This window comes from Nyctibius grandis, chromosome 10 (assembly GCF_013368605.1).
Source record: "Nyctibius grandis isolate bNycGra1 chromosome 10, bNycGra1.pri, whole genome shotgun sequence".
NCBI classification, from domain to species: domain Eukaryota; kingdom Metazoa; phylum Chordata; class Aves; order Nyctibiiformes; family Nyctibiidae; genus Nyctibius; species Nyctibius grandis.
In genome coordinates this window covers 12,340,873-12,364,971 of record NC_090667.1, presented here as the reverse complement: position 1 = coordinate 12,364,971, position 24,099 = coordinate 12,340,873, and the positions used below count along the sequence as shown (strand labels likewise).

The window sequence follows — 24,099 nt, the reverse complement described above, 5'->3', positions numbered from 1 at the left end:
TTTGGACAATGCAAAAGGACTTCTTTCAGGCAATTAATTGGAATTTTACCTAGAGGAGGACTTGCTGCAATGGCAGATACAACACTTTTCAGAGCTTTCTAGTTTAGCTGGAGAGTGGCACTTTGAGCAGGTATGACCTATAGCTTTGAGTCCCCAGTAATGGTATGCCCAATTTCCAGTGACACTAACCTGCCTCTTTCACACAATGCCATTAAATTACAAACACAAGTGTGGAAAGCGCAAATCAGCAGCAATCCTTCAGCTTCGTTTGTTCTTCCCTTCATTTTAAAACTCTAGGTACACACCAGGCATCCAGCAGGGAAGCTGCACGCTGATGTGGTGTTGTGTTGGCACAGCAGGTAGTAATTTCAGAAGTTTTGTTGTGCTTTTATATTCCGGAGTAAGGTAACCAGCCTCCACCCAAGAAGGCATATTTGCAGCCCTCTATCTGTTTAAAGATGTGAAGCAGGAACAGAATGGAAGGAAGAAAATTTGTCACTGAACTCATTTGTAAGACAAGCAGCAGGTTGCTAAAAGCCACTGCTTGTAACTTTGCACAACAGCCATGCACTGGTAAGTAATAGATATACACACACAGTGTGTGTAAAAATAGCAATTAATTGGTCATAACAAAGATATATGGAAAATTTAAAGTATCCATAGTAGCTTCAAAGTGGTTCCATTTATATATGTTCTAAGGGTGTGTATATATGTCACAGTTGAATGAAACCCAGGGCACAGACCTCATCTGCTTCACATTCAGGGACGCAGGACTAGTGCTAACATTGATAAATGAGACACGAGCCTGGATGAACTCCTTTCCCCACCCTCAGCCCCTGTGGAAAGTTAGCTACTGTCACTCAAGAGCCAGTGGACTGCCTGGCTCCAGGTGCAGGCAGATTATTGTACTGCTTCCAGGGCCAGCCACTTTTTCCATTCTCAGGCACCATGGAGCCTGCAACAGCAAGAACTGACATCTCTACCCATCCTGTGCTGAGCCAGGAGCTCTAGGGAAGCATGATTCAGACATACCCGAGTGCCTCAGTCTGGGCACGAGCCAAGCTTGTGGGCTTCAGCCCAGCACTGCCTCTTGCCCACGGCTCCTCTGAGGCAGCTTGGACACCTTTGCTCTGTAGCATTCCAGGTTTCAGGAAAGATTATTAACATTTATACTAGTCCCAACACTCTGCCCAACCCGATAAGCCTTCCATGAATCTGAAGAGCTCAGTTCAGAAAGCAGAGTGGTTTTACAGCTAGTTAGCCTACCTGGACCTGCACAGCCTCTTGGTGTGAGCACACTTTTGTCGCAGCACATTACCTCGTACCCACACTGCCTGGGTAAGCTCAGCCCTCTGCCTGGGTACTGGAGTCTGACACAGCCAGCCTCTGGCTGGCCAACCCTGCTCCAGCCACTGCAGCACTGTGGCCACTCTTAAGGAGCACAATCTTTCTTTAAAACCCTCCTTCCACACACCCACCCATTTGCCCAGACTTCATTAGTAAAGGAAATTCAGCCTTGCACATTAGAAACTTTACTCCAGTAAAGCATGGCATAGTTACAGTTTCAGCACATGGAAATCCTAGAGGCTGTTTGCTGTTATTTACTTAAGTGACATTTTAATTATGCAGAAGATGTTAGAGGCTGCACAGGCCTCACTGTGAATTAGGGCTTCTCTCTTCTTTTGACATTGGCATTTTCATTCCCATAGACTTAGTACACATTGACTGCAGACTTGAGATAGATAGTTTACAAACAAACAGGTAACCACCAAGTGAAAACTAACAATGCAGCAGGACAGAGTTAAATAACAATCAAAAAACCCCTCCACAGCTGCAGAGACAAAAATGAAAAGAAAGCATCAAGAACGCCTTAGCTTGAGAGACTATTCCTTTCAGGCATATTAGTGTAAAGACTGGAGCTCTGTAATTTCAGTCCTTAACTACACACACAGACTTCCTGAAATAAATTCAAGATGACAATCAATAGCCAACAGACAGCTACCACTAATTATTTAATTAAATTATGTCTTGAAATCTGCATGGAGACAACTGAAAAAATCTGCCCCCAATGTAAACATTTCAGCATCAATATATAAAAACCAGTAAGTAATAATTACAAAAGACACCCCTTCTCCAAAATCTGAATGAACTACTTCTACAGCACCTATATATATAGATACTTCAAAGTCTTCAAGGTCTAATATACTATGAAGATCCTTTGCAATCAACTTTAACATCACTTATTTGCTTGCTGTTATTGATAGCTGTAATATAAGTGAATCTCAGACAAGTAAATTTAATTAATTTTATGGTACCATTAACACCACCAAAGTGTGTGTTTGTGTGTGTGTGTACATATACATATATATAGAGGCACAAAATTTCCTTGTTGCCTTCAAAAAAATTAATAAAAAGTAAACAAAGTGTGGTGTAAGGGTGGCCTGAGGTTAATTTACTGATATTGCTATAAGCAAGACAAAAAACTCAAATGCTTCAAATTAATGTCTTGCAAGTATGTTATTTGTGGGTGGCTACAAGCACTTTTAACAACAGTACCACCATGGCAAGGACTCAAATAAGGCAAGAACTTCACAAACCAAACCAACAGAAATACCAAGCCTTTATTACAAAGAAAAATTATCCCACAGAAGAGGCTGGCTTGCTTCCATGCATGCTGTCAGTCATATCCACCTGCTGAGCGTGGAGAAGTGCTTCTGCTAGATTCATTAATTCCCCAAGACACCATTAGGCTTTGTTCTCGGCTACAGGTGCGTGAGCATTTTGATTCAACTGAACTGCTTGCTAGAATTTTGTTGCCAGCATTGAATGGGCCAAAATAACGAACCTGACTGTTGGATAAGCCAAACACCGCAAGGGAAGAAAAAAAAACTAAAAAAAAATTATAAATCACACACTGGACACAGTTATCACTAGAGAAGTCAAAAGACTTGCTTTACATCCACATTGTAAATAATTTCACAAGCAGGGAAATGAATATGCTTGAGTCTTATCTTCACTTGGGGAGCGTGAAGAATGTTTGCTGAATCCTTTAACTGGTACGTGCAAGCACATGGTCACGAAGCCTAAAAGCCAGCAGAACTAAGCTGAATTCATGTTATCTATTGTTGTTTGGATTTTGAACAAAATTGATGGAGTATGAACCAGTTGATGAATCCTGTTTTATCTGGAAATTTTCTGTTGACAGGCCAAAGGGGCGGAGAACCAAATTCCCAAGATCCTTCAGTTTGCCTACAATGAAAAGGAGAGATAACACGTTAAGTAGAGAGAAAACTCCCATTGAATTATGCCCAGCTACACAGTCCAGCTCTACTAATTCATCTACTAATTTAAGGTAAATGCTGTGGAAATCTCTGCAGTTTGTTGGATATTTAGACTCTTAACATGAATTTAAAAAATCCCGATTGTGATGTAGTTACTGTCAGCTGTGGGGTTGAAAACAGATCACCATGCTGGTTCTGAATGGTTTGTCCGGCAGCCCCGATGAAGAGCCAGTGGCTGCGACCAGTCATGGCTATGTGGTTACAGCTATCCAGAAGCACCTTATTTTCTCAGTTATAAGCTCTTGAGGCACGAGAGTTTAACAGCTCACAACAAAGCACTGGTCCCCCCTACGCTTACGCTTGGATATAGCTCTGACAGCTGCCAACTTTCCATTTCCTAACACAAAGGTTTCAGTTCTGGTCATTTTTGATGGAGCTACAGCTCTATAAACAATCATGAATATTATAACAATCCAGTTTCCTACGCTACCGAAAGACACAATGAAAGCCAAAGTTCAAACTGCTCATTTGTAATTATTAAAAATCCCTTTCTAAATCTGTATATTGATAGAAAAAGTAAAACAAATTCATCCTTGCAACTGTGTTTGCACCTGCAAACTAAGCAGTTCCATCTGAAGCATATAACTTTACAGCCATTTTGCCTGCAAAAAAACTCAGCATGATGTCATGTGACATGACGTCATTAACTCATTTTCAAAACAACAGTTCTCCAGGACTAACTTACCACTGCCAAGAGCTCTAAACAACTATTATTTAACAAGCACTGTTCAATACACATAGGGTATGACAGTTAATAAAATATAAGGGCTTCTATCAATATATATGTATCATACATGCTTTCTGACTCTAGAAGATGAATTGTGCTACCACCTATAAAAGGGGAAGGGCAACAAAAGGACATTATTTTTAAAAAATTGGATCTGTATAGAGATGATAGAATAGATAAAATGCATAAAATTTAACAAGAAGCAGAGGTAACAACTTCAATGTTGGCTAAACACAAGCTAACTGAGCCCCTGCCATGACAAGACAAAGGAAGAAGATGGTCAGTTTTCCAAGAAAAATATTATTATTTCCCTCCTGGCTTCAATGCAGAATTGTACACTAATTTCCCAACGAACAAACAGAAGTTTGGACAAGTTGAAGCCTACCCTACATTTGCATCCAAAGGCTACACACCACCTTTCAAAAAGCCTTCTACCTTTACTAGATTCTTCAAGGCAATGGATTTTGTTTTGCTGGGAGTTTTGTGTGTGCACACAGTGGGGTAAAAGTGACAACAACAATAGCTGGAAACCCAGCTGCACCACTGAACCAGTTACAATCACGTAACTAAAACGTGCAAAGGCCACACCTATTCCTACTAGGTGTGTGCGTTCAGCAAGCCATCTTAAGTCATGAGAAACATCTCTCTTATTCTAGTCATCTTCAGCTGTATTTCTATTTCTAAACTAACATATTAGAATCTAACTGCACAGTCATATGAACACCTAGCATTTAGTTTCTTTGCTTTTCCTAAGTTCTTTTGTTTGTTTGAAAACCCTGTTTCTGCCCAGCCACGCAATCGTCACTACTGCAAGTTTCCTTGTTACAATGTGCCAGCCAGAATTTAGTTCAGGCTTTCTTGCTAAGCCATACTGAAGCAGCAACTTCACAGCAGTGATAAAGCAGCACAGAAACACAAGGAGCAAAGCCCTATGTAAGTTCTTCACAGAAAGAGCCGAGCAGTATTTATGTTTCACAAACAAAGTACAAACAGATGAAGAGATTTGCTTGCGTGGCACTGCAGGCCTGTGACCATGCTCAAAAGAGAAATCATATCCAAGTCTGAACACATCCCATGGAAGTATGCCCCGTGTCTCTTACAATCTGGCAACAGTTCAAGGCAGGTTAAACACCATCACCATAAATCAAAATATGCTGCTTTTTCAATCACATTTCCAAAACTGAATTGGGGCAGGGGGAGCTTTTTTGAACACATTCACAGAAAATGCAAAAAGAAACAATAGCTGGGGAAAAATGTAAGCATTTTATTCTAAGGAACAACTCAGTCCTGCATAAAGAAACTCAACAGCATTACTACAGTACTCCTAAATATGCCAAAGTAATTAAGATCTTGCATCAAAGTGCTGGTTCACAACTGGGTATCTGAATTCAGAGATTTGTGTAATTATTTTAAAGCAAGATTGGTCTTTGAGAGTCAAAATGGAAATTCTGTGGCCTTACACAGGGAAAAAGACAACCTTCGCCTACGAGAACAGCTAGTTGGTGAGACAGAATTTTTCTTCAATTTGATTTTTTTTTCTGTGTGGATTAACGGATGAGGTGGTTGAGTGATCTGGCCAAAGTCATTCCAGTGAGTGGCTCAGCTAGGATCAGCTGCTTTGTACTGGTGGTAGGTTTTTTTTAAGCTACACCTTGTTTAAGCTAAGTTAACTATTAAGTTCAGAATTTTATACTGCATCCTAAAAGCATTTTGGTTATAAAACTATAAAATTGTTCATAGCATCTCTATGACTGGGATGAATACTTGCTATTGTACTTCTACACAAACACTTGGTCATTGCTTAGCTTCAGGTTTGGGGTGAGAAGTGTCTTTGTCTACGGGTGGAAGAATCCTGGCATCGTCTGGCATTGCTAGAGCCAGTTGTAAACAGTTCACAAGTTATCCAGGCACTGCAGCTGGCTCAGGAGCAGGCAGACAAATTTGCCTGTTTCAGGAAACTGTGAAAGGTCTTTTCTAATTGGAGTTAGTACGATGGCTCTTTTCCGGTCATACTAGAGCCAATAAACGCACAACAACTGCCTTGGTATTCTTGCTTGTAGCTAGGCCAGCTCTTTGGGAGAAGCTAAAGACCATTTGATATATTTAATACTTTACTCTTCATCTCACTGTGATTGAATAATTAAAACAATACAGTCATAGGTCACCTTCCTGTTCTATCACTTAAATCCACATACAGCAATGCCTTTTGGTGCAGCCACAGTTAGTAAATTGTTAATGAAGCAGAAGAAAGCCTTGCCTTTCCGGGAACTCAAGCCCAAAGCACTGCTCCTGCTGTCTTGGCGCACATAAACCCATCATTGTAGGAAAGCACTATTTCCTCCTCCCCCACTGTCCTTTCATCCCTAAATTAAGATCTGTAGTTAAGTCCAACCTCCCCCTTCCCCCAAAGAAAAGCTCTCTTAAAACAGAGACTGTGCTTGAAGGAAGGAAAAAGGCATGTGGAGCTGTGACTCAGCTGCAAAGAGTTCTCAGCAATCAAACACTCACTTGTCCCCGAGAAGGGTCACATTCTCCTCTCTGAGACCGTATTTTCACATTTTGTTCTTTATATTTTAGAGAGCCTATGTCTACTTTTCACCTGGAACTCCAGCATGTTAAGTTTCTTCAGCAAAGCAATATTCAGAGGTTAACAAGAAAACTAACTGGTAAAAATCAGTTTAGGGCTCAGACGTCTGTGATTCATTACTCACCTAGACTGCAATTTAACATCCTGTTCCAAAAGGCAGATGCACAAAAAGATTTCTCACTATTTACATTAAGATGTAACAGCCAAAATTAATCGCTATTCAGTCTTTCTGGCAATAATTCTAGTATAGTTGCTAGTGTTAATGTGGTGTTTGGAAGTTGGAAAGCTAGATATTTGTGTTAAGAATTTTTTTTGGATAAAAGACAAATTTCCTGATGAGGTCTCATCTTTGTATAGCTTTCTGTATTACCAAGAACATTTCTTAAGCCATTAAAAGAGCAAGGGCAAATCCTTTTCCCTTCCCTACATGATAAGTGAGGACTGAACTAAAAGTAACTGTATATTAGCTCTGGTTTGAACCATTTAAAGTGACCTCCCTATATACAGTGTTGGGGTGTAGCAGCTTAGTTGCAAATACAACATACCCTTCAGTATCAAAAAAAAAGAGAAACTAATTCTTTAGGCACTAAGCCTAATAAATATCTTTGCTGATCTCAAGTAGCTGGAAAAATCTCTTATCAGTAGAAAGGCCCAGGTGACACGCTCTGATAGGCCTTCCCATTAATCACATTGATAATCAAGTACATTTCACTATTTTCTGGAATGCACTCATTTGTAACTTAAGCTGAAAGTCCCAATAGTTTTTAATTAGATTTGATGAACTCTGTGTGTATAAGATGGGTTACACAGATTAGCATATGTTCCATCCCATTTTTTTATATCCAATACACTTGGCTCCCCTGTAGCCATGCAGAAAACTGTACTGTTGTCACAGCCCCCAAGCTGCTAAACCTTCCTGAAACTATTCCAAACTTCCCCTCTTCTCACACCCTCTCCCCAAAGGAGCTAAGTCCTAGTTATCACAATAATTATCGTTTCCCTAAACAAGACTAGCTTGTTGCACAATAGCTGGAACTCTCTGGCTTTAAAGTCAGAAGAGAAATAAAAAAGAACACAGAAAATGGGCAGTATATGCTCACGTCCTGGGCAATTACTAAGGCAGAGGACACTCACGTTATGAAAGCATAAAGGGAAAGAGCCACATGGATTTAAAAGCTACTTTCAAAGTGTGCTATAAGTTAAGCTTTCTTTAATGTGAAACTCGGAGGTTAGCTCGTGCTGAGCAAGCTTCAGTGGCAAGTGGCAGCACTAACCTGCAAAGGCTGAACGGAAAATCTGAAAATAATTTAAATACAAATGTCAGCTTTAGAAAAGGTAGACCCTTGCAGAACACATAGGAGAAATGGACTTGGTTTGGCAACAAAACATGCTTTTTCTAGTGACATCAACTTCGTCAACCACATGCACTACCACTTGCACACAAGAATTCATGGTTAGGTAGTCTGGAAGAAAAATCCAGCCAAGAATGTGTACTCTGATTTATTTACACACAATCACTTCAGAAGTGGTTTCAGCTTCTGACAAACTATGTGGTAATGAGCTGTTACACTGGAAAACAGGAAACACACTTGGGGGAGGAGGAAGATGCACTCCATTTATTTTGGTTTGTTTGTACACAGCTCCAGTTTTCGTGACAGTGTTAGCTGGGTATACCAGGACTTAGTTTTGTTGCAAGAATAAAAGCCTAGAAAAACGTCACTGGCTGATTCATTGACTAAGCTCAGAATTCAATTCAGTATTTAAACTTTGAAGGAGCCAAAGCATAACTGTGACATTCCTTCTAAACATTTTGTTGGTGATTAATTTAAGTTTAGTGTCAGTGCTCGTGGACCAGGCCTAGCCTGGAACTATTAGGATGCATCTGACTTGCTCTCCTGGAACCAAAAAATCTCGGGTACAACCCAGACACCTGAGCTGACTCCCCTGTGAGAAGGCAAGAATGACTCCTTGCACACCCGGCACTGTTTAACCAGTAGTCAGATAATCTCCTAACAGATTATCCCAAGAAATTGTCTATTCTGACACAGTACTTGGCAAACAGCATTAACAAAGTTCTTGAAAAAGTTGAAATGGCTTAAAACAAATATATTGTACAACAAAAACAATCCAAAGACATCTCTTAACTACCACACTATATCAGGTTTGTCTTCTTTCACTCCTTCCAGAATTCCCATCTAATCCCCCTTCTTCAATCGTAAGGGTTTTTCCTTCACCTCAGACAGAACAGGAGCATTTTGTAAGCCTTGGGAAGTATTTCCTTCCCAGGCTTCCATTGTTAGATACATGACATCACTGCTATCTCTCTTACTGACAAAATACAGGGAATTTTATAACACCTAAAAAAAATTAGTCTGGTTACTGCCCATATTCCTAACTTAATTTCAAGTGTTCTATTAAGAGAATGTATTATAGAAAAAATCCTCAATTTGTGTTACACTAGTGGTCACAAGCAGTGCTAAGAATAAAATACCACCTGCCCAATTGACACCATATAATTTTAATGATACATGTGACAATTTATATGAAACCTGTCACATGCAAATCTTGTGGATGAACATAGGTTTATAGGCTGTACTACTCCACTCTGAGTCTAGTTTTCCTTGCTGTTTACACCAGTTAACACCAGTGTATCTCCTTGCATATATGTAACATCACTGAGAAGGGATTCCTTTCTCAAGAATCCCAATATAAACAGCCTGAACTGGTTCCCAAAAGACCAGTTCAGTTCTGAAATCCTAACTGCCACTGGATTAACACCTTTTCAAAAGATAACATCTAGTGTGAAATCTAGACAAAATTAGCAGCATAGAACTAGGTTTGTAATGACAGTTTATAAAGCAGGATTTATTGTTTCAGTATAGTCCCTTGTGATTAGTGAGGCCCTTTAGACATTGGTAACAATGGTACAAAGGGAGAGTTCAAAAAAGATCAGGAATTGTTTTCATATTACTTTGTGCTGAAACCCATCCCATGTCCTACAAATGGGCATGATCCTTCTGGAGGTTTTCTGCATGAGTCATTTATTTCTAGCACTATCACACTTAACTTACTTACTTTATGGCTTGTTCTAAGTACAATGGTGGAAACACAATCTAATGATGTAAAGCTCTAGAAAGCCTCACTGCAACTTTACTAGGTCAAAACAGGTACAAAGCAAGAGCAAATCAGACTTCCTGCACAGCAAGAAGAAAAAAAAAAAAAAAGAAAAATACCAGCTTCAGCATAAGCCCTTGAAACAGTCTCTTCTTCACAAATATTTTTAAGAATTAGTGTTACAGTATGCAAGACAGACTGAGTTTATTTAACCTGATTCTCTGCAGAATAGCAAAACACTGTCTTCCCCTTTCCCATCCCAAACCCTCAGAGCCTACTCATCTTAAAATAACATTTCATCTACTACTTGTCACACCTAGAGTGAGTAAACAGGTAACCATTGAAAGCTGTTTCTGAAACAGGTTAAGTACAGTTAGTTTATCTGACACTTGTCATTGCTTTCTTGTGTGTATTTTCTAAACAGTAGAAATGAAAAGATTACATAAAAAAACCCTCATTTTAAAAAGCACCAGAATGTCAGATTGGCTTATGTAGTGTCTGAACCTATAAGAATTAACAAACTCTTAACTAGGAGACAGCAGACAATGTTGACAGCAGTCTTTTTTTTGGGCAGGAGGTTCCCCCCAAGACTGTTAGTTTAACCATAACACTGTGAGTGGTGCAAGGAAGCGCTTTATACTTAATATTACACATGAAAATCAGTCTTGCTTGGGTAATCTTATTTAAGTAGTTATCCTTTTGAAATACATCAATCCGGTTAGGATATTACCCAAGCAATACCATACAACACGATGATGGGGGCACAAACATTCAACCGAGTTGTATTAATTAAATTATCTTTTCTACAAACAAGTGGAGTCAATAGTATCCTTTAGTATAGAATTGTAAAACGTCAAAAGACAATGAGCTATGCAATTAGGAAATCTAATTCTGCTCCGAGCAAGGCCAGATGCCTGTTTGTAACACTAGGTAGGTCTAACTCAGCCTCCAAACAAACAGAACTGAAGTACTATATAAATCAAGGTAAACACGAAGACTTGGAGGTCTATAGGTCGGAAGTGCTACAAAAAGAACCAAATTTATTTCTTCAGACACAAGATCAAACATGCTCAGTTATTAACGGCTGGTTGACTTCTTTTATGTAAAGGTTTAGTGAAAACCCTGTTTTATCCCTTTCATGGGAATGTTTCCTTTGAAAGTATACTTGCAGAAAGAAAGTTCATCTGTTTCAAAACATTTTCCCCTGCTTTTACATGCATCAAGATTAAATTGTTTTAGAAGGTCTTAATTATTCTTTCTTTAAATTTAACTAATAGCCTTTTCTGTATGGGAGAATTATTTAGCTAGAACTTACTGTAGGTGAAACCAAGCAATAGAGAACTACGAAGAAATCAGGAGTTTTGTTTAACACAGAACAAGTACTTCCTCTCAGATTTACCTTCTTTAAATTTTATACAAGAGATTCTACTCATGCATTTCTATTTTTCTAGTAGACTATGAAGATTATTATGCAAGTTATACGTACACACTACTTACCTAACATTTCTTTCTTTAATTTTTCATTCCGCTCTTCAATTTGTCTAGGTAATCGCTGTGGAGAGAGAAAAAAATTGGAATCAGACCCATGCTTTCAATAATACTGTAGGTTAAGCTAATGGAATTTTCATACACATACCCAGGATACACTGCTGATGGCTTAAAAGACATCTTTATGTCAAACCACACTTTCATCTTATTTTGGAAACCTGTAATTCATCCTATGACATCAGTTCACATAAACAGTAAGTCGTAACTTGTAAGTGCAGGTTTCATATAAGCATACATTTTTACTGCTGAAAAACAGATCTGATCTGTTTGCTTGGAATTTTAACTGAAAAGCCTATGGAATTTAAGAGACTTACAATTAAGTATATTTTAGCCCTATTTCCTCTGCTGCATGCATTAAATTTGGTAAGAGAGGCTAGAGAACTAAGCAAGCACAGCCTTTGACTTCTGAACATAAACACAGGTGTAATGAGGAAAACATCCATAAAGTCATTTCTCAATGGCATCACAGTTCAGGGAAATCCGCACTGGGAAAACATGAAGATGTTCTAAATACAAATATTTTATCAGAAGATCACTGAATTAACTGCCTATGAACTTCAGGACACACTTTAATGAGAAGTATCTTATTATGCAACATATGGCATAGTTCTAAGGAGGAGAGGGTATTATAAATGGAGGCCTTGATTTGGCAGCTCATCATGGGGAGGGAAATCCAACAGTTCATCCTGAGCAAGGTACTAGTCCAAGTAACAGTTCATTAACGTGCTTTTTCCCTTCTCAGAACTGGCACCAGTGTTAAAAATCTGTTACACCATCACAAACATCATGTTTCTAATAAGCATTACATAACTGCATGGTCTATGCATTCCTAACGAATTGAGATTCCCATTTATGCCTTGAACAGCTGTGACTCATCTTCCATCCTTACACAGTACTGGTGTTTTGGTATATGATTGTAATGATCATTTTTGATTAGAACTTTATATTCACTACAACTAAATTTACCATTGTATCATTTAAATTTTGCATTTTCTATACATCAGTTAAATGCAATATTAAAATATATTACAAATTACAGTCACTTTTTATACATCTATTTTCGTATTTTTCAGAAGTACTATTTCAAGCTTTTATACTATGCTTATTACAGTATAATTCTGGCAGTTCAGCATGCAATTATATGCATAAGTATACTGTCTCTTCTTGTAGAGGTCATAGCAAATAAGACAGATCTGCTGTAATGGTGCTACCAGTAAATTAATTACAGTTGCAGACTATGGTAACGGGTGTGGAATTCGCTCCTGATACACTTCCCTTGTGATAATTGGCTTCTCAACATAGTTAAAGAATTCATTTCCTAATCTTGTTCCTTCCTGTCATTTACAGCTCCAGTCATCATGGATAGCTTTGTCATCCTGATATCATTGCCACAGTGAAACAAGATGTTCACCTCAAGAAAAAGCCCATTGACAAGGCTGCCTGACTATTCCTCTCCCCCTTGATGCAGGATACACTGGTGAACACAGGCGAACACAGTTCATTTTCCATAGTATTGGGAAAAAGAGGTGGTATACCCCAGAAAAACAAAAAAACAAAAAAATGAGTACTAATGAATAGAATGCAGATACACATGGATGGCTAAGCTTGAAACCAGCCCAGGCCCAGCATCACCACAAGTGAGCCAGATCTAATTAGCCCAGTCAGACCTCATCTGACTCCTGCTGACCCAGAGGGGCTTATTAAGTTGGGTGCAGATCTAGACCTAAGCTGCCTGCATGAAAACATGTGTGGATATCCCCAGGCTCTACATTCAGTTTGCACTGTGGTTGTGAGATTTGCTGAATCTTGGATGAGTTTGGCATATACAGCATGTGTCTCTCACATTTGGACATTAGGCTTTAGCAGGAAATGAAGACACAAATCCTTGATCTGAAATACACACTCCATGTTTTATCTGTCTGAATACTACTATTCCAAAGACTCAGCATTTCTCACTGCAGAAATGTATTTGCAAGGTTAGTTATCTATAGAAAGGTGTCCATAAGGACAGCTATTTATCTAGTGTCTATGATACTTATCTCAAAGTACAGCTTCTTTTGGTAAGTAAGTTTATCTGGCCTGCCAATCCCTCAAAAACTGTGCTGAAGCTAAAATTCACACAACACTGTTACACACCTGCTAAAAACAAAACCTAAAGATTGATACCATATAATTAAACACTATCTGGGAAAGAATCAATAGGGATTATTTGACCACAAAACATCGTAATTTCAAACTGTTTAATTTGGCATTGAAGATGTCAAAAGTAACTGAAGTGTGTGACACTAGGATTTAAATCAAAACACTATCACTGTACTCCTGAAATATAAACAGTACTGACATTTTAGAGCAGCTACCAAATCAGGAATCAAAGCAAAGAACTACTGTGTATTTAATATTTTTAAACTGTCATTTAACAAGATCATGACATTCCCTAAAGCAGTATGTGAAATATTTTTTGTGTACAGGAAGGAAAAAGATTTGCTCTAACAGTGAATGAAGCCAATTTGCAGATTCTCTTGATGCATCATTTTCATTACCAGTGAGGGGGAAAAAATGCTGTGATATTCCTAAAGAGAGCAATGTACTTTACCTTACAATAAAGCAAAGCTTCTTAGACTCCTGCATATTAGATGTGTTAACCACATATGTGGAGTAAACATGACAGCTGGAATTGTTTTTTTATTACAAAATTTAGAGATCTATTATGAATGTTTTAAAAAGTGTAAAACTAGCTGTCAGTATTTCCTTAACAATTTTTCAAGAGGGGAGTTTTACGCTGCAGTTTCAAAAGATTGCTTCTGCCCTGAAACTTGACAAAGAACAGGACCAACTCAGAGCAGAATGTCCTAAATCCCACAGCAGTGTAAACTGAGAGCATTTTGTACAACATGTTCTGCACCACATGTGAGCCTAAAGCCTCTGCCTAGTAAAATAAGGTCAAGGAGCAGAAGGTATATGTAACAGTCAACCTCTGTACTTCCCAGCTACAAGAATTAAGAATAAATTACTGATTGTTCTAAAACATTTCTGAAAGATGGCCAGCAAGAACAGCAGCACTGTTTATCTTCTAGCCCAATCTCCACTGGTTACTTGGCAAGGGCTCTTTTGTGAGATTATTAGAGCCATACTCACTCAAAGAAAATTGTGGTTTTACAAGAGGTATAAAAGACAGTATCTATACTTTCAGGGGGTTCCAATCAGCCAAAATATATGTATTTTAAACTCCTTACATTTTGTACCAACAGACAGTGTTCTCAAGTCTTAATCTGTGGAGTCCTGACTAGTGGTTCATAACAATCTCTCTGATCTTCACAGTCATTCTTTGTATGATGAGCTGCTAAAATGCACTCCTCCTACTACGCTAATACTAGTTTACCAAGTAACTGGCTAGATTACACTAGGCCTTGCTCTGGAGCTAGTCTAATGCTAAAAGACTACAAGCTACAGAAAATAAACCCCATCGTTTCCTTTAGAAATGTCAGCAGACTCCTTGGCTGAATTCCTGGATCAAATAAACCACAGTCTCAGCTAGGAGGCTAGAAACAAGGCCAACACAGATACTCTTTTCTAGACTCTGATGGACCTATCACATTCACTACCCATGCAGTAATGATGTTTGACAAGCTTGTCATTTATTAAGCCATTGCCAAGAGCCAGGTGATAAAGTGGGCTTCTGCCCTCAACCAGATGCATGCAACAAGCATCAGGGGGTTGTTTCACAGTACAGTAAACTGACCTTGTCAGTGGGCACTGCCAAAAGGATGGCCCCAACTCCTGCACTGCCTTGACCACGTCTTCCTTCCTTCTCACTAGCATTTGCAGTAGGACTTGTCTGACTGCAAAAAGCCAAGGCAATGTAAAAGTATTTACTTTGGGGCTTTTTGGTTGCTGGCTTTTTTTGCTTGCTTGTTGCTGCTTTTCCCCTTAGCAGAGTTAGTTGTCTGCCAGACTCATGTATAGAACCAGCCATCCCCTAGGGTCAGACATGAGCTGGTACCAGCGCCAGCACAAGGAAAGAAACTGGACAGCTTTGTAAGCAGCAGGCAGTTGGTAGATCAGCGTAGCTGTATTGTGAAACCATACCCGGTCAGGAGTTACACAGTTAAGCAGAATATTTTTCCGCCATCAGTGCAACTGATCCAGTCCCAAAGGAAGTAATTTTAGGCAAGGCTTCTTGTCTGATATGCTATAAAAGCAGTTTCTAATCTGTCACTTACAACACCATAGTATGGGGGGAGGGGGAGGATCGCTACTAATGATTTACTTTTGCAAATGGAGAGTTAAAACAGTTAAACCTAAGCCTTTCAAAAATACTTCTGCATTGACATATTCAAAGTGATTTTAGAGATAATTTTGTGGGTGAAGCATTTTTTTTTTTCTTTACAGAGCAGACTATGTTGCAGGTTCACTGACATGAAGCTGAACTAAAATAATGACGCCCTTTGAAAATGTAACCAGATATAAATAAAGTCAAGTATTGGCATACAGATTTGGGTGCCCAGCTAAGAAATATGTTTTAAAATTGCATCCATTTACCTTAAAATGGAAGTAAAGAATAGTTTGGCTGTTGTTTTCCCTGCAGAAGATGGTCAGCTCTTTCCAGGCTCTCTTGTGCTTGCAAACCATTCACCTACCGTGACCTGAAGCTCCCACTTTGATAAAAAGTGACCACCACTGTACTTTTTATAGTGGCTACCTTTCATTAGCACATGTTCCTTCAGAACCACAGGCTGTCTGGCCACATCTCTACCACATGTGTCCTTTCAACACAGCCTCCATAACCTCTTTTCAAAAATAAGAACAGCAAGCAGCCTGTAAGAGGAGCTTTCTGCAGGAAATAAATTTCACTTCTTGCTACCCTTGTGAAAAGACCCTTTGAACTTGTCAAATCCACAGCTATTTGCCACACTGAGCATTAACATACTAAATATCACTAGAAAAATCACTTCCTGCTGGTATTTTACACAAAGAGTTACTTAAAACCTCAAATCAGCAGGCTATGGCGGTGACTTTAAATCCCCATTGAGTAGGGATTATTTACATGTTAGACTGGGGTTTCAGGAAGTGCTAGGGGTTTACCTTTTTTCACCCAAGCTGACACATCCTAAAGGCCAAGGAAACTTTTAAAGCATTTCCTTACACTTAGAGAGATATGGCAAAGATTCTGCAAGAGATGTTTAATTCTGAAGTATTTGCAATTTGATTGAAAGTGGACACTGGAACACAGTACTAAGCTGCAGAATTTTTTTTTTTTTTTTTTAGAATGAAGAAAGTAACTGAATCAGGAGAGAGTGCTGTTTGCAACCACAAGGTGCCTTTTTCTTCAAGTGAAAGGCTAAGTTTTTGAAGATTAATGCAGACTTCAGTCACTATTAGTAAAATAACTCAAAGTGGCCAATACACATACAAGGCATAGCAAAGAACAAGAACAGAAACCTGCTAAATCAAGAAATAAAAATATCAACATTTTAAAGTAGATACAAACATAGATACAGACTGATAGAATCCTGTCTCTTTGCCATTCTCAAAGTCATATAATCAAGTAATCAAAAAAGTAATTATTTTATAATTATGCCATAAAAGTATTCGACTGCAAATTTACCAATGAGAAAAATAATTCTACTGAAAGAAACCCATACTCCCACTAATTAAAGAGCAAGCAAGAACTGTTATTATAGTGTGCTTGTATTCTGATCTTCAAATTGCAAATCCATATTGAAATGATGGCTACTAAAATGCAGCAGTGGTTCAGCAACCTTTTCTAGCACATGCATAAATACAATTAACAGCCTCAATCAGAAAACTAGAATGAAGTGCGAGCTATTCAACGGTTAAACATGTAATTAGATGCTTACAGCTCAGAACACGTTTACTTTCACTCATTTCACAAAGGTAAAAAGAAGACTATGCTTTATGGACCTGAGACTTGTCATGGAAGTTGTGGCAGTTCATGTACTCTTCCTTATGTAAAACCAGATGAGAAAACCACTACACTCTCAGACTTGAAAAAAAAGTTATCACCACTGCATATGAAGCTGCTTGCATAAACAGTATTGAATATTTAGAATAGGAAAGAAAAGACCTTGGTTTAAAGTTAGGCCAAAGTATACTAAAAAAGGCTTACCATGCAAGCTTCTCTGGCTTGATGAACCGATGGGTCTTTTTCTAGGACTGCCTTATAATCTTCCAGAGCTTCATCTAGTTTTTCTGTTTTTTCATATAGTTCTGCTCTCCTCAGCAAAGCTCTAATATAGTTAGGATCTAATTCCACTGCTAGAAAACAAAGCACAGTATTTTACTTGAAGCATTTCTATACCCCTCAAATGAATTCCTAACTGTGTATTTAATTCTTAATTGTTATCTTTATAATGTAGCTTAGAATCAAGCAGAGTCACAGTTTAAAAGCTAAGTCATAATTCAGAAAGGCATACATCTGCCTGTAAAAGTCTAACGCAATCTGTGAATCTGTGATTCTGTGAAATGATCATATTTCATTTAATGTCTACAATCTATCACAGATAGAAGTGATTTATAATGCACAAACATTTAATGCTGCAATACTACATATGCAGAGAGTCTAAGTGATGCTTCAGAAATTTTAAGGACCTGTAAGAAATTTTTCAGCTTTTGTGTATTTTTAGAAGTGTATATTATTAGATTACAGCTAAACTTAAATATACCTAAAAGATACACATAGCAGGGAAAATAAGCATTTCCCCACTTAGTTCAAGTTGAGACAAACTCCAGGAGAACCATCGGTGTTCTTCTGAATTTAATATCAAACAGTCAAAATTGGGTTGGGAATCCACAAATGGTTATATTAGCTCTACAAGTTAGCAGAGGGGCATACTGACTGAATTTAAGCTTTTCCTCTCCTTCTTCCCTTGGCAGCCATGACCGTGTTTACAGATGCAGTTAAGACTGAATGCTAAACTTAACAGTAACCTGCAAATGGTAATTTCTCAATAATTTCTTCATCCATTTTTCATCATAGAAAGAAGGAGTATGGAAGAATGCCCATTTTATAATTACTAACCTGTTAAAATGGTTCTCAGGACGATTAAATCTAGGATTATCTAGCTAAATATTCTAGCTTATTTCTTCTGGAAGGACAAAAACAATGCTACAGTCAGCAAGTTGCAGGTTAGTGTGAATTGCTCTGCTGTGCTCCAAGTGTTGCATTGCAGTTTGTAAGCCAAGTCCCTGGGGAGTGTCAAGGGATGGTAGGTTTAAGTCTCATTGCTGCAAAGCAGATTGATTCCCTTTCAGCCACTACAAAATTAGCAGAAGTGTTTTTAAAAATGCACGACCACCAAAACAAGGCAAACCCCCAAACTGACAGAGGCCAGCTAGAATTTGTTACCTTCAAGAATACCTTTAGCATGTACAAACTCATATTTACTGTACAAGCAGTACTGGCACGCAGCCATTGGATTAGTTTTCTGATTGGTAATTTGGACTTTTTTCCCCAGCTGTCACAGGGAGTTTAACAAATATTCAAGCATGGGTGAGTGGGTGGAAGCAAAAATGCAATGCACAGCTGAAATGATTTCATCAGAAGCTGCAGAGAGAAAACTATGCAGGACAAGAACAGGAGAGCATAAGCCCTTGTGACAAAGCAAAAGTCTTGCATAAAAGGGACTTGATAATGCTTTTAATTCTATAAGGCCTCACAGTTCTTTGGAATCTGGGATTAACCCAAGATTTGGTGGGGAATAGCAGGTGGAAGTGGGTTTAAAATAGTAGGTGTAAGGAAACAGCTTCCATAATACAAAGACTTTCCTATTAAAAAGAAGTAGAAATAGATACCTTATTGGCACAAGAGAATAGAAAGTAAATTATAACAGACAGGAGAAGTTTGATAGACATTTTACAAAATAAATAATATAAATAATTCTAGATTGAGATGTCTTCCATCGCAGCTTTTCTTTAAATTCTTTAAAGACCCTTATGCCCAAAATTACAGCTCTGCAGTAAGGCACTAAATGGCATAATTGATGCATGAAAGATCTGGCACAAGAGCAGCACATACAAAAAAAAAGGTCATACCTTTGCTGCAGTCACTTAGGGCAGCTTCTGTCTTGTCCTAAAACACAAAATAGTTTTGTTATATTTAAGTCATATTTCTTGGGAAACAGATGATTTACAATTCAAGCAAAAAAGGTTTGTCTGGCATTGCAAGGAACTGGGATGTTCATGTAACCAAGGCTTTTCATACCGTTGCTTCTGACGTAAAGCTCTTTACCAGTGATTAGCTTCCTCTCTGTGAAGGCTGCCAGTGTTCAAATTGCACGGCTGCCCCACTAAGCGGTCTGCCCTGAACAGCCGGCAGCAAGCTACAGTCAAAAGGCTGAGTCACATCTGCAGGCCTTGGCTTAACCGAGCTACAGCTTTTCTACCTTTGTCAATTAATTAAGGGGTTGGAACAGACAGTTCTCAAGAGTCCCAGATAAATTCTTGTCTGTACGAGCTAAGACATTTGGAAAGCAGATACTGCCTTGAGCACTAATACAGCTTTCTCTACAAGGGACAATGAGACTTCGAGAAGTGGTAGGGACAAGATTTTAGTGCACCCAGACAACCATAGTTAGAAGATGAGAGCCAGGCAATCTGCTTATAATGAAACAAGAAAAATAACCCAGAAGAGCTGAGACAGAGATCCTATTTTCATCCAAATTAAAAGGGATTAAAAAAAAAACCAGGCTGTTCTGTGCTTGTATTGTTGATCTACGTAGTAGTAATCTTTCTACACCCAAGGAACTATTTTCTCCTCCATAAAACAAAGCTGTCTCAGAGAAGAATGCCTCACAAGCTTTTACTGTAGTGCAAGCAAATGGGTGCAGCAGGTATGGAAGAACAAACTTAATGAGGAAGTTATTAATAATATGAATCTATTTTCAGAGTAATGTGTTGGTCTGTCGGGTTCCACTGATCTCTACTCGTGAGGTACACTACTTTGTGCGCAGGTCTTTTATCATCTTGGGCTCCTTTGGGGACTATTGGATTAGTTTCCCAGGGATATGAACAGTTAACATCTGGATTATCAGGAGGCTTTTCAGTTTACAGCTTTCATATTTGAAAGGTTCCAGCATCTGATTTTATTCTACCTCTTCCTTGTCTGCTCAAAGCAATTCAGTATCCCAACAGCAAGTTAGATAATTCTAGCCGAACAAGAATACTCTATGCTGAGTAAGAATTAATTTATTTATGCCTAAATATGGCTGCAAGGTACATTTCGAAACAGAGCTGCATCTGTCTCAATACTGGAGGAAAACTGCAAGAAAGTTCCCTTCAGAGGAGGGTAAAATGAGGATAAACTGAGGATAGGAGTTACTGTGCTATTTTTCTATAATAATTTAATCTTAAAAACAAAGGCAAAAATGGGGAGTAATTTCTCCTGAATTCTTAGTATCTTCTATTTCTAAAGAAGTGAAAGTTGCTGTTCAGACAGATTGTGTTCTACGCCCTCCGTGCTACCTAAGTGTATTGCTGATTCTGGTAACATCTGGGCACGTGGTCCCTGGTCAAGGAATAGAAAACGTATGAAGAAAGCTGCAGCCATTCTATCCAGACCATGCCCTACCATATAGGCCTGTCCCACTATACAGCAACTGTGAAGGAAGCAGACTAACTGAATTAATGGGGCCATAGTTAGGAAGTCCTGCTTATGCCCTAAAGCATTTGAGCCAATTAAATGATGACAAGTATATGACAATCCAGGCTTTTACAAAAAACGCTAACTTAGCTACAATTCTAAGCAATCTAATACATGGTCTACATACACTAAACATGCTTGAAGACATCTGTTCCAGATGAACTTTTAACGTCACTAAAATATAGAAAGAAAAATCAGTGTTTTAAACATAATGCAGCAGAGCAACTTTGAACAGCTGTTCCAATTTCAACTTTCAGGTTTGTATTCATCCTCAGTAAAACCAAGCGTACCAGCATTTCTACTGGGAGCATGACAGACTGAGCAAGCAGCAAAACCTGCAAACAGCTTTATTCCTTTGCCCTCCTCCTTTATGCACCCCAATTTTTCATTATTGCATTTGTCATATAATCAATACATGCTGTTTCATAAAATAACAAGAATATTCACCTGTTTCATTTTTGCAGCAGCTCTGTTTGAAAATAAAACAGCCCTATCTTTTTGGAAGCAGGCTGGACAAATCTGCAGAGCCTTCGTGTAAGAGTCTTCTGCCTCTCCATAGTCTGCAGATGCAATAGCAAAAAAAACCAAAACAGATAATTTATTTCAAATGCCAGTACCGTCAGTGAACGACATGGCTAAGATTTCTTTGGAAGCAATATTAAACCAGAATCAGTAGCTGCTCTCATACAAAGTACATTACTAAGTAGTACACAGATCAATAACAACTAATTATTTTAAAATCAACACCCTTGTAAAAGCAGAAATATAGTCCTGAGCTTAATGTAACAAGTGCAGCATGATGTGCATATAATTCTCATCCCTGAAATTGTTTCATTCTATTTGAGTACCATATGTAGAGGTAGAATCTGTTTAGATTGTGTATCCTTGATCTGAAAGGAAGCATGTGCTGAAACACATCACTGCACTGATACCCGTTCAGAGCAGCTATGGGATATTTTATTTGCCGTATCATCATCTATGACTGACTTCAAGGTCAGTCACCACAAACCCGTTATCACCCGAAGGTCGTCCATCATCAAGTCTGGTCTAAAGCAAGGACCAGTGGTAAACCACATGGGATTATCAAGTTATTCATTTTCTAATAAAGGTAGAATCAAGAGTGAAAAGGCCCTATACTGACTCTGAACAATGCCCTGCCAGCTGATAAGTGCACTGTCCTCAAAACAGAGCAATTCCTTCTGTGTACATTAGCTGGTGACCATCCAGGTGCTGAAAAGGTTGTGTATTTCCGTGTAGTAAGCACTTTGGCAGGCACAGGCACACTGAAAAGATCTGCCAAAGAATTTGTCAAGAAGAGGTTATGGATGAGACTCCACAAGATGATTCAGCGAACATCACAGGCTTGCTGCTTTCATGGGCTAAGCAGTTCCCTTCTGCCTGCTCTGATGCTTGCCTGAACTGGTAAATCATTCCTCAGGAATCTTGCTCTCTTAGCACACAATAAGAGACCTCCAACAGGAAGGCCACTGTCTGGTTATCAGGGTACACTTCTGGGAAAGGGAAGTTACTTGTTTGTGTCCCTGCTGACTGAGGAAAGCATGAATCTGCATTTCCTGGTTTCTTTGTGAATCCTCTAGCCACCAGAACATTAAATGAAAGGTAGGTGTCAAAATCACTTCCCCCTTTATGTTTTTTAATTAAAAGTGTTATTTATTACTGACCTCAACCCTGTTGTTATGTATTAACTATGTTCAGAACATGTCCAGTTCTGGCATAAACGAGAAATTTACATACCTCTAGATTATTTTTTTTTAAAATATATGCATGTGGGTGTATGTGTACATCTCTATATATACACACATATACATGTGTGTACATCTCTATATACACATATGTATATACATGTATGTATATGTGTGTATAGATGTACATGTAAGTACATATAGATGTACATATATGTGCGTGTATATGTATATATAGATGTCTGTATATATACGTATGTACACATACACATAAAACCTAACACAGACAAGAGTCAGTGGATAAAAAGAAAAATGTACAAAGGTAGAAGGAGAGAGCTACTGAGCCACTGACTCCTGCATCAATTCTAAGCACATGCATTAGCAATACTCAGAGCCTAGTGGAAGCCTTTTTTGATTAGTAAAAGAAACCCTGGCGCTTAGAAGGCAGTCGATTGTGTACCATGTTCTTGGATTTAAACACTTAGCTTTCATGAGAATCCTGCTTTAGTAATCCAAGTCTTTATGATTTAAACTTAGCTCTTAAGGAGGCCTGCTATCTCTTTCTGTTTTCTAGAGCTGGATGAAAAATGATAGAGATGATAAATTTGAACAGTGATAGGTGTGAGATCTTCCTATGGCTTTTCTGCAACATCACCATGATGGCTAAGTATTAATTTAAGATTCTCTAACACCTATATGGTGTTAAAAGATTATCAGCCCACCTCCTTTCTTGAACTGCTCATTTCCTTTCTCCTTCAGTGTTGTGCTCTCCTTTCTTCTTTTCTACAAAAGAAAAGACAATGTCTCAAAGTATTTAATTGAAATGAACAAGTAGGTCAGCTGCAGTTCCAAATAAAGTATGAATGGAAATCAGAATAAAATATAACCTGAAGAATTTTAACTAGTACCAAGATTGCTTGCTTGTAGTTATTTTGACATGATATACTTTATATATCCATGAAACACTAGAGTATAACAACAAGGCAATTAAAAAGCTCCAGTTCATGGACAACAGTATGTGGAAAGGGCATTCATAGTGAATTACATGGTTTAAACTAATACATTAGCTTTTTAGCTGTCTGTTTTCTTCTCCTTTCCAACTCAATTTAATTCAATCAGCTCATGTCAACTACGAAGAATATATTTTGGATGTAAAGTCTCAAAAGTTTTGCTTGAAATAATTCCACCTCAGAAATTCATAGTTACTTTCAGAGATGTACAAAGCATGTTGAGCTGACTGCATTAGAAACAGGTCCATGGATAATATTGCTCTGAAAGATTTCTTATGCAGAGAGTGACTAAACCATCAGACCCAGAGACAAGAAGATTGTTCTGTTATACAGAGAAAATTGCACACGCTGTGCAGAGTTGTGTTTTCAACCATGAATATCTTAACAGTACTCTTGGCACAAGTGAAGTTG

The 24,099-nt window shown here is 38.4% G+C and overlaps 2 protein-coding genes across 4 annotated transcripts in view; one reads left to right on the top strand and one right to left on the bottom strand.

Moving 5' to 3' along the window:
* The window catches only part of PWWP2A (PWWP domain containing 2A), a 39,877-nt gene extending 39,417 nt beyond the window's left edge, over nucleotides 1–460 (top strand). Inside the window, exon 4 of the transcript XR_011048906.1 lies at nucleotides 298–460. The gene's annotated coding sequence lies outside the window, so the exon portion shown is untranslated. The remainder of the gene's footprint in view (nucleotides 1–297) is intronic.
* Nucleotides 461–2,602: 2,142 nt separating this feature from the next.
* The window catches only part of TTC1 (tetratricopeptide repeat domain 1), a 32,542-nt gene continuing 11,045 nt past the window's right edge, over nucleotides 2,603–24,099 (bottom strand). For all 3 annotated transcript variants that reach the window (XM_068408888.1, XM_068408889.1, XM_068408890.1), the window contains exons 3-8: nucleotides 23,401–23,461; nucleotides 21,423–21,535; nucleotides 19,370–19,406; nucleotides 17,445–17,593; nucleotides 11,267–11,321; nucleotides 2,603–3,249 (exon numbers count right to left, since the gene is read on the bottom strand). In XM_068408888.1, the coding sequence (XP_068264989.1) occupies nucleotides 3,116–3,249; nucleotides 11,267–11,321; nucleotides 17,445–17,593; nucleotides 19,370–19,406; nucleotides 21,423–21,535; nucleotides 23,401–23,461 (549 nt within the window). In that variant the 3' untranslated portion in view covers nucleotides 2,603–3,115. The remainder of the gene's footprint in view (nucleotides 3,250–11,266; nucleotides 11,322–17,444; nucleotides 17,594–19,369; nucleotides 19,407–21,422; nucleotides 21,536–23,400; nucleotides 23,462–24,099) is intronic.